The sequence below is a fragment of the Alligator sinensis genome, unplaced genomic scaffold, assembly GCF_000455745.1.
Source record: "Alligator sinensis unplaced genomic scaffold, ASM45574v1 scaffold388_1, whole genome shotgun sequence".
Classification (NCBI taxonomy): Eukaryota; Metazoa; Chordata; order Crocodylia; family Alligatoridae; genus Alligator; species Alligator sinensis.
The window spans coordinates 1,040,563-1,050,944 of NW_005842394.1; the positions used below are offsets into that span (position 1 = coordinate 1,040,563).

Sequence of the window (10,382 nt, forward strand, 5' to 3'; positions counted from 1 at the left end):
CGTTCTCTTCCTTCACTCTAGATGCACTATCATGGGAAGTTCTGAGTGCCTCCCTCTCTAAATGGGTAGCCATTCTAGAGATTAAAACCCACGTACATATAGTGTGCCACAAGCTTAAGGAATGCCCTAAATACACTGTCCCCTGGAATTAATAAATAGTTCCACTCTGTGACCCACACAGTGATTAGGCTGTTTAACCAGCCTAAAATTCATGTAAGAGTCATAAAGCCTTGTTCCTACTCAGCTGATTGCCTTCTTGATTAAATATTTCCTTTGCTATAACAGTTGCTATATTCCAAGTCAGCACAGGCACGAAGGCTATCTATGAAATGCAATCAGGAGGTGTGATAACAGCATGTGTTGGCATCTCTCATCTAGGTTTAAACTAGCAGTGAAGACATGGTAGTGCAAGCTCCAATAAGTACATGCCCAAAGTCTCCAGTGGGTTTAGCCAATGCTACTATTGTATTTACACTGAAGACTGGTGCCCCACATACCTAGATTAAAGCCTATTCAGGTGTGCCTACATGCATTACAGGCATGACTCCTAATGGCAGCATAGAAATATGCCAAAAGATATTAGTCAAAAAGTTACCTTGGAAAAAGTAGCTGGAGATAATAGACCCTTTTTTCTGAAAAGTTGCCCTTCAGCAGACCCTCAGTCATGGATACTCCAGACTTACTTTTTATATATAAACTCAAATGCCAAAGCTAAAAGCAATAAAACCAGACTTTGAAGTAGTCCAACTTCAGAGTCAGTGAGAAGCTAGTACAGCATATGCCCAACTGTACATGAAGGAAGGGTCTTCATGGCCAAGTAGGTCACAGGATCCTGGCTCAGGAAGTGGAGTTAATTTATTGGTTCCATCATGTTTTTCTCCTGTGCACATGTCTGGCAGGTTCATGTGCCTAATCTTCTCTAATCAGATTGCTACAAAGATTAAGGCCTGTCAGACAAATGTTCCAATAACTGATTACACATTCCCTTTTCCTCTAGAAATCTTACTTCCCATTTATTTCTGGGGCCAGCCACTCCTTGAAGAGAGAGTATTTGATAGATTCTCCTACTATAGGAGAGGCCTGAGCTGTCCGTTAGCTAGCAGCAGCAGTTTATTTCCTTTCCAGGATCCATAAATGGATAGTTAAAAGTTTTTTGTATCCTTGGAAAGCTTCTTGTACGCCACGGATTCCAAACAGACCTTGACTTGCCAAGCAATTTCTCACTACAATGGCAGGAAAAGCTTCCTAATAGCGAGGTCTATTGGATTCTGGAATAGCCTTGTAAGAGAAGTGGTGGAAACCCCATCATTTGAGTCATTTACAGTTGGGCTGAACAAGACACTATAAATATATCCTGTAAAGAAGAATCCATCATAAGTCACATAATACATCCCAGAGGCCAGACAGTCCTTTTCCATCTCTTAAATTACCAGAACTCTAAATGAATCATCTCACTTATTTTTGTCCTAATCTTTTCCCAAACATCCTGAGCCACTTTGCATTTTGCCATCCAACAAGTCCATTGATATCAAAGGGCATACCCCTCAAAGTATGGAAATTAGGATGCACATGTGAACTTAATTTATTTTTATTATTACTGATTATGACACTATGCACTATATGCTGATCCAAGGCTGGTATCCATCCAGAGGCGATTGTATTCCCTGAGAAGCTGAGCAAAAATGCTTGCAGGCGTATCTGAAACAGGCATGAGTTTTAAATAAAAACAGCTTTTTTAAGTTCTAAGTGCTCTTTTTTGTTTTTCCCCATACACTGGGTGCCGTCTCAAATGGTTCTCTAGAAGGTTTACAACTTTGGCTTAGTTTGTCTTAAAGAATAAAAGCAGGATTACGAGGGTGAAGAACTGTCCCCTAAGTATGTTCTAGAGAGAACTTTACAGATTACGGCACGGCAGTCCTCTCCATTATCTGTCTGTTAACCCTGGCTGAAGCTCCCAAGCCATACTCCATTACCTCCTGGCATAGCATCTCCCCACCCATTTCTGAGTTGCTGAAACCTTAACTAAACCAGAATGACTGTTATAAAGAGGGTGGTGATCAATGGTTACCCTTGTCCACTTGGGTAAGATGAGAAGAAATCAGCTTAATTTGCAGCAACTAGATTTGGGTTAGATATTAAGAAAAACTTTAAACACTGGAACAGATATAGGGAGGTTGTGGAATCTCCTTTGGAGGCCTTTAATGATAACTTGGATAAATATCTATCAGGGATGGCGTGGCATCTTTGATCCTACATCACTTCAGCAAGTTTGACAAGACGATCTCTTGAGGTCCCTTCCAGTCCTACAATCCTATGATCCTATGACTGACATCTCTTAATTTCTATTCAAACTCTTCACTAATAATTCTGGTTTGGTTTGGAAAAATGATTGTGGATGTGTCTACTTCTCTCTCCCTCTCTCTGAAGCTGACAAACCTTTTGTTGTGTTGTATTATGATCAACCATTTGCTGTTAAAGTTTTGCTCTTACATTTGCCTTGGCTCTTACTTCCAGGGGGACTTTGGTGAATCAGGCTTTCCAGGAATCGCAGGCATGTTTGGGCCAAAGGTAAGACATGTTCTTGCGTCTCATTGGCTTTCTGTCTATATAATGTACATGTTCTCTTCCTTACTTAATTAGGAACAGCCAGCTGCTTCCCGCAGTTCCAAGTACTGGGAATATTAGTTAAGAGCTGGCAGCAAGTCCTTTACTGGTACCTCTGAAGAAACAATTGAACCCATATGATGATTCCTAATTCCCTTAGTGCATGCTGCTTTTGCTTCCTAACAAACTACTTCCCATGTCTGAAATCATCCTTAAAAGACTGATATTCAGTTACCTCTACTGAGTTCATGCCAACTGGGAAAGATGGTAGGATGAACTGCAGATTCTCTCTAGACCTCTAATCTAGGCTGTCTTGTGTACACTGCTGTTGTAAGGCTTGACTTTGTTTTAGGCTCATTTTTTCTTCATGTGAGCTTGGATTTAAGTTTCCAGACAAAAACATTGCAACTAAGGGTTGCTTTCAGGGTGGAGGCCCTGTCAAAGAACCATCCTGTTTCCTAAGGAATGGGGAGATTTTTAGGAGATAAGAAAAAAATGCTGAATATCAGGACTCCCCATTTCCATAAATGACAGGTGGTGCTTCTGCCTCTTCTGAGACAGTAAGGGAGACAACCTTGCATGCATCAGTTCTGGATTTCTCTCTCATTTTTATCAACAGGGACCTCCAGGAGACCTTGGGTTCAAAGGAATTCAGGGCCCACGGGGACCCCCTGGTCTTATGGTGAGTTCTTTTGAATTTTGTGCTGATCTTAGAATTTTCTATTCCTTCCCCAATCTGCTGGCTTTGGTCAGGACTGGCTAAGTCCTGCGCAGCACAAAAAAGGGGACTACACTTACTGACACACCATGCTTGATGCACGGGCTAAGTAGAAGCTTCAGTTCAGCAGTCATACGGTATCATGCATACAAGGCTCCCTACCTTTTTTAACCCATCTTTGGTCTCAGCACCACAGCTCTGGTCTACCCAAATATACTATGAACTGCTCTGCTCCCACTTTATGAGAAAACTGCCTTCTTGAATAACTTTTTGCTGAGCTCCCAAGTGGTCACTAAAGAAAGTTTACTGTAAAGAATGGAAAAGTGTGTAGACTTCAATAAGCCCTAGATTGCTTAATGGCCATATGGTATAGCATTTGCTTGATCAATGCTTGGGTAAGAAAGGAAGAGGTAAAGGAAATGATCAGTCCACAGGATGTCACAAATTCGAGAACGATGGAATGGGAAAAAAAACTAGGTTAGAGGCTTCCCTAAAGCTCCCTTAAAGTACATTTAAGTGATAAGTCAAGGCTAATTCTAGACAAAATATAGCTTATGTAGGGGATAAGAACTACAGTTCTTGCTGGATAGCCCATCTGCATATGAACTATGATAAGAGTTGTTTTATAACTTAATTTGAAACTTAGGTGAAAAGTCTTTTTTTTTTTTAACAGGCAGGCCATCAGTTAGAGGCTTTTTAAGACTTTAGGACTTAAGAGAAATTCATTTTAAACTCTCTCAAATGTGAACAAGATTGTTATGTCTTTAGATCAGTATACACTTTATGCTTGATATGCCTTATCTGTACTGTTCAGTCGTTTATAATATATTTCATTATTAGATGTGCTATTAAAATGAGTCTACCTTTATGTTTATGAGTGTTTAATATTGATGGGACTGGCTCTTTGATGTTTTCTTGGTTCTCAGAATATCTCTGGGGGTCAGCAGTGATACTATCAAAAGGAAAAAATGAAATCGCTCTCTTTTATGGATTATTGGGCTTCGTGCTACTCTGCAGGACTAGGTCAGGAAAAAGTTACCTTGGCACTTAAAAGAATCTGTTTCATAAATGCTGTCTTGCTTCCTTCTTAGGGAAAGGAGGGTATCATTGGTCCACTTGGAATGTTGGGTCCCACGGGAATCCCTGTAAGTGTGTTTCTTCTGCCTTTACTTTTGAAAGACCAGAGGTTTTGGAGTTGTTTAGGTCCATACTTGTTGCTTCCTCAGAGAAGCCCCCAAATTTCACTTCCACGCTATATAAACCCAAGCCCTTTCTGAACGGACAGAGCAAAATATTATCACTGTCGCAGAATGAATAACTTGAGAAGTGAAGCTTCAGCCACTGGGTTATGCTTGGCGGGGAGGGGGTGGGCAAGGAAGTCCTTAAATTATAAATTAGCCACAACTCTATGAAAGTATAAGTTTGGAAGTGGGAAAGATCGGACTGAGTGATGGTTTTATTTTTAAAGCTCTGGTCCAGATTGTCAAAAGAAGTCTCCAGCAGTTGCTAAATCTTTTGAATCACCCAGTTTTGAGTACTGAGCTCTTACAAAAAATCCCAAGAAGTAGTATTGCAACGGAGCTGCTGGTTCCTGAGTGTTTTAAATAATCTGGCCTGGCACTCCACCCCCAGTCCTGTCTCCCAAAATGCCAAGGGCACTGAACAGAGTTTAAAATCCATCTCACTACTTCCTAAAAATACAAGGTTTCCAAGGTAATTCAAGTGGTCTCTCATAGTGCAGGAGGGAAAGCGGAGACAACCCACACAGGAATTAACAGTGATAACAATGAAAAACAGCTGCAGGGAAAAACAGACAGATTAATCTGTGGGACATCGGCAGGGGTGGGCTGAATTCATGTCTCAGGAAAGATAGCAGGTAAATTCCTACTTGGCCCATGGGGTCAGAGCAGGTAGGTGCCTTGCTACCCTGGGAGCATGAGGCGAGTGTACATCCCTGTGGTATCGGTTACCTGGAGGCTATTCCCTTGCCATGCATATAGTAAGCTGTACTTCATTGTGGAAGATTTAAACAATTCTTCTTCCTCTTCCTATTTGTAATTGGTGGAATCTTCCACGATACCTATATTTTCCCCCAAAGAAAGAAGTAATAAAATAAGAAAAGCTGATTTTGTTTAAAGGTACAAATTAAGCTAATTGCAGAGATCTTCCTGGTTTTTACTAGGAGCTTGCCTGATAATCACACTATATGGTTCTTTAAATAGGGTCCGAAAGGGGACAAAGGCAGTCGTGGTGAAATGGTAAGTGCTGTTCCAGAATCCTTCAGACACCTCAGCTGTGCATGTGGCTGGTTTCATTACTGGGGAGACAGAAAACCTGACAGAGAGGGAATGAGCTAGGATTGGGTTCAGCATTCAAATCCTGCCAGAACTGATTTGGTTGAACTGCCTGGGAAGGATGAAGGGCCGAGTCTCATGCAGTTTCGGTGGGGGAGGGTGCATCTTTCAAAAGCACTCTCTCATAAGCAGCTACCCCTTCTGCTCTGATAGCAAAGATCCCAAATGCTTTTCAAATAACCATGGATTCTGCTACAGCAGCCTTGACCATGAATTCTGTTGCCCTGCATTGTGCTTTGCACTTATTTTTTGCTAACATCCATAATGGTTTCACTTCAGACCCTTGAGTTGAAAGTTGTTTTACATATTAATATTCTTTCCAATTTTCTTTTGCAGGGATTACAAGGTCCTAGGGTGAGTATTTAAGGCTACCATTTTCTTACCAATACTGGAGCTTGAGGGAAATAGAGCACAGCAAGATCAGGGACTGAGAAAATAACTGGCATATAAAGGATGGGCAGAGAATGGGTAGCTGTTAGGTGATGGACTGGAAAGTGCAGGAACCACACGCAGCATTTGTAACAAACATGAGCATAACTGGGGAATGAGAGGAATGGATGAAGAACTAAAATAAAATATTTGGAGAGATGGGACGGAACTAGAGATGAAGCCACACGCATAAAGAGTGATGGTGAAAAAGCATGACAGCTAGATCAAGACAATATAAGCTGGTAAAAAGCCAGAGAGTAAGAATACATGGCCACCTCTCTTGCCCCAAAGAAGTGAGGAAGGGGACCGATAAAATACTGAAGGGTTGACAGACTTGAAGAAAACAGAGTTGAGGAAAGGCTCCTCGCTCGCAGTCACAGAGGTGATTAATTGCATTGCAAACTGAGGATGTGTTACTCACTGATGTCTCTCTCCTTAGGGTCCCCCAGGTCCTCGAGGACACCCTGGACCTCCAGTAAGTACATGTGAAAAGAGCAGAGAGGGTGATAAGACCCTATCACCAAAACTAGCTAGGTGCCTGCTCACTCATTGGGAAATCACACTAACTCCACTCCCCCTCTGTAAAATAAGTTCTCACAGATGTATTGCAAGTCTGAATAAGCCAGTTTCTGTCAAGTGTTTGGCACTCCTTGGACACATACAAAAAAAAATATTGCTACTCTTACTGATCTGCAATGGGGAATCCTTCTCTTTTAGAGAAGAGACAGGGTCTCAAAAGCTAAACAGAAATCCTTCAGCAATATTAATTATCCATCATAAAATTCAGTCCTGCTTGACACATTTTCTTCTTTTGGTTTCTAGGGCCCACCAGGAATTCCAGCTTCATTTGTAAGTAGTTTCATCTTATTGTTAATATTGATAAAAAGAAATAGGCAGGCAGGTGAGAATATATGAAAATCTGGGAGACACTTTTTCAATAGGGTGCTTCCCAAAACACCCTCTAGCATCTTCCCCCTGCGCGGGCTGAGAAGAAGACACTGTCCCAGGTAGGGCAGTGCTTGTATTTGGCATCTAGGTAGAGGGAAGTATTTGCTTGTCAGGAGCATTCAGCTTCTTTAAAAACAGGTCTAATGATCTAGATCTCAATTATGTTATTTTCCTCTACCCACCAGCAACAAGATGACTTTGGTGCAGCCTTCCAGACACTGATAGACTCAAATACTGCGCTCAAGACAGAGGTACCCAAAGTGCTTTTCAACCTACCAACCTTGGATCCATATGCACGTCCTCTCTTAAGGATTAGAAAACAGCCCCTCTTTGTGCCACCTTATTTGTTCTTTCCCTTCTCTCTTAAAGAAACACTTTCTCCCTGTTTGGAATTGCCTTACATCCCGATTCTAGCCCCCTATGATCTTATCCCTCTGTCTGCATAATATACAGGGCTGGACTGGTTGGTTCTTGTGCAAGTACAATTCCTGTCCAAGTCAGCTGAATAAAGAACTGAAAAAATTGTGCGCACCCTCCCTACTGTCTCCTTTTCAAGGAAGATTCCCATTCTTCTTAATTATGCCCATAAAAAGATCCAAGTAGCTCAGGCCCCCAAACTAACCTGCATTCAAAACATGTACATAGTTTGGAAATGTATGCTTTACACTGCAAATGCATTAATGATATTCTTAAAGAATCCTCCTACCAATGCTAAGAAAAGATCCGTATCGGTTCCTGTTTACATGAAACTCAACACCTAGAAGGCTTATGCTCTTCTCCTGAAGAAAGATGTGGAGGCATCATCCCCTACTGGACAGCACTGCGTGACAATGCTAGAGCCTAGTCAGTGTACCGTATTCCCAGGGAGGGGCAAGGGGTTGGACTGATTTCTGTGAATGTTTGAATGCACTTAATGGAATCCTGTAAGATTTTTTTTCTACTTTTATGTTTTGCTTCTCTCTTTGATGACTAGCTGGGTTCATTTAGTATCAGTCAAGCTTCCTTTATTTAAGGCAGACAGTTGGGAACACCCCCAGTTCAAAGCACTGCCAAGCAGTGTTAGCTAAGTGAGCATCATTGAGAGCATGTGTCTTCTGCATGTGGCATCTTCCCACTGCTCCAGTGGGAATGGTTCTGTTTCCTGTAGGATCTGATGCTTTAGTAACACTGTTTATTGGGAAATCTCATCATAATGCAGTGGTGTCAAGAGCCGACTTCATTTTTTCCCTTCATTGCAGGGCTATCAACATTCAGACTTTCTGATGTTGGACCAGGAAGGGGAGATCTTTAAGACTCTACACTACCTCAGCAACCTCATCCAGAGCATCAAAAGACCCCTGGGAACCAAGGAAAACCCTGCACGCATCTGTCGAGACCTCATGAACTGTGAACAGCAGATGGGTGATGGTAAGAAAGCACAGCCAGAAACCTGAGGTGGCTCCCAGCAAATGTGAATAGAGCCAGCTAGAGAAGTTCAGAGGCCCTTTTTCATGGGACCAGCACTGTCACATGAATGTTATGCAAAAAAGATAGTCACTTAGAGTAGACTCTGGACTCTTGTTCAGGCTTTGGGTGGCTCAGAGCAGAAGAGTTAAGGGGCAGTCTGGGAAGGGCCAAGTTCTGTAGCCCAGTGTGGAGGGTGATCCCCTGGGTTGTAGTCCCTACTACCTACACTCATAGCCTTTCCATGCCTCTGAAGGGCATGCTAGATTAGGCATTATCCAGTCCCTCCCCAGTGCCCCTTTTTAAAGCTGAACAACTGCCCCTTGTGTTTAAAAGTGACTAGATAAAATGGAAGGTAATCCCTGCGCTGGAAGCAAGGCCCAGGTTAGAACCCAAGACCTATTCCCTTCAAAGCCAGTATCCCTCTTACTGAGCCACACACCACTTGGCTCAGTCTCTTCCCCTGTCCACACATCTCCTCCTCTTGGCTGTCCAGGAGGCCAGCTTCAAAAGAAGCACTGAAAGTGGATTAGATAATGCCTAACCAAAGGTATGGGAGTTAGAGCACTGTGCTCGGAAGTAGGAGATGCAGGGTCAATCCCCTTCTGGGAGGAGGAGGCCTAGCAACAAAGTCTCTGGCTTCCTGCTCAAGTGCCCCAACTACTCAGCTTTTGGGGCTAAGATATGAGATAGCTCCTCCTCCATGTAATGCCCCACTAATTGTAGGCTTCTAGCCAGCTACAGTTTTGGGACTCAGACCCGGGTATGCATCCATAAATGGGTGTGTGTTTGTAGCCACATACCTGTCTGGCCAGAGCATAGCCTGCTGTATGTGCTTCAGACACACAAAGGGAAGTAGTATCCTGTCCTTACTCTGCAGAAACTTTCCTTGTCCCCACACATGGAAAATACTCAGACTTCTCCACTCATTGATTCTTGCTCTTCCATTTCTTCAGGTACTTACTGGATTGACCCAAATCTTGGCTGTTCTTCAGATACCATTCAGGTCATCTGTAACTTTACCAAAGGTGGACAGACGTGTCTCAAACCTATCACTGCCTCAAAGGTATACACACTTAGGGCTGTCCCAAAGTAGGCTGCCTTTCACGGCAGCAGATTAATGGCACGTGTCACTATATTGGTGACCAGTGTAGAACAATGCCCTTTGAATTAAAATGTAAGGAGGTAAAACTACCAATGTTTTACCTCTGTAATTGGATTGGTACTAGTTTCTTCATTGTAACAGGTATTACACTGGTCAGGAATGGAGCACTAGGTTCTAGTAGGACACATTTAACTTATCCATATTTTTAGTAGAGAGGAACTGAGCATTGCAAATGTACTTCCCACATACATTTTGTTGAATATTCAAGTCATTCATTCATGCTCATGTCTTTTGCATTCACCTCCTGTAAGTGCTTATGGAAAGCTTTGTAACAGGCACTCAGCAAACCAGCTCAAATGTACAGGTACTCAGCAAACTGATGTTAGTGAAGTCAGATTTTCATTTTAAATGGATTTCGCTAGGCTTTCACCTATTCAGGTATCTACAACAGAAGTGCTGGTATGTTGATTCAGTTTGGTGACCAGAAATGATAGTCTGCATCTTGCCTGAGTTATGTGCACAAAAAAACTAAAAGGGAAGAAATCTATTTATTGGTTCTGGGAGGCAAATTTCTAAGCCAGGTAAATGGGAAGAACTGGTAGTCTACTTCCATAGATGGGAGAGGCCTCTAATTAGCGCTAATGAGTACAAGTAGCACATCAAAGAGGAATGGAAGGAAGGTGGGGAGAAGAGAACTAGATAAAACCCAACATAGGTAAGATGGGAAAGTCTAAAACTTTCTGAACCTATGGTGAAGACCCTCTTCCTGCATCATATTGTA

General features: G+C 42.4%; 1 protein-coding gene across 6 annotated transcripts in view; it reads left to right on the top strand.

Moving 5' to 3' along the window:
* Positions 1-10,382, top strand: part of COL27A1 (collagen type XXVII alpha 1 chain) — a 227,542-nt gene that overhangs the window by 212,872 nt on the left and 4,288 nt on the right. For 3 of the 6 annotated variants that reach the window (XM_025211218.1, XM_006029712.3, XM_025211219.1), the window contains 10 exons: positions 2,515-2,568; positions 3,224-3,286; positions 4,414-4,467; positions 5,545-5,580; positions 6,013-6,030; positions 6,545-6,580; positions 6,928-6,954; positions 7,239-7,304; positions 8,292-8,460; positions 9,453-9,562. In XM_025211218.1, coding sequence (XP_025067003.1) covers positions 2,515-2,568; positions 3,224-3,286; positions 4,414-4,467; positions 5,545-5,580; positions 6,013-6,030; positions 6,545-6,580; positions 6,928-6,954; positions 7,239-7,304; positions 8,292-8,460; positions 9,453-9,562 — 633 coding nt within the window. Of the gene's footprint in view, positions 1-2,514; positions 2,569-3,223; positions 3,287-4,248; positions 4,468-5,544; positions 5,581-6,012; positions 6,031-6,544; positions 6,581-6,927; positions 6,955-7,238; positions 7,305-7,817; positions 8,461-9,452; positions 9,563-10,382 lie in introns of those variants that run through there. The other 3 variants (XR_003095497.1, XM_025211220.1, XM_025211221.1) reach the window with 3 other exon arrangements.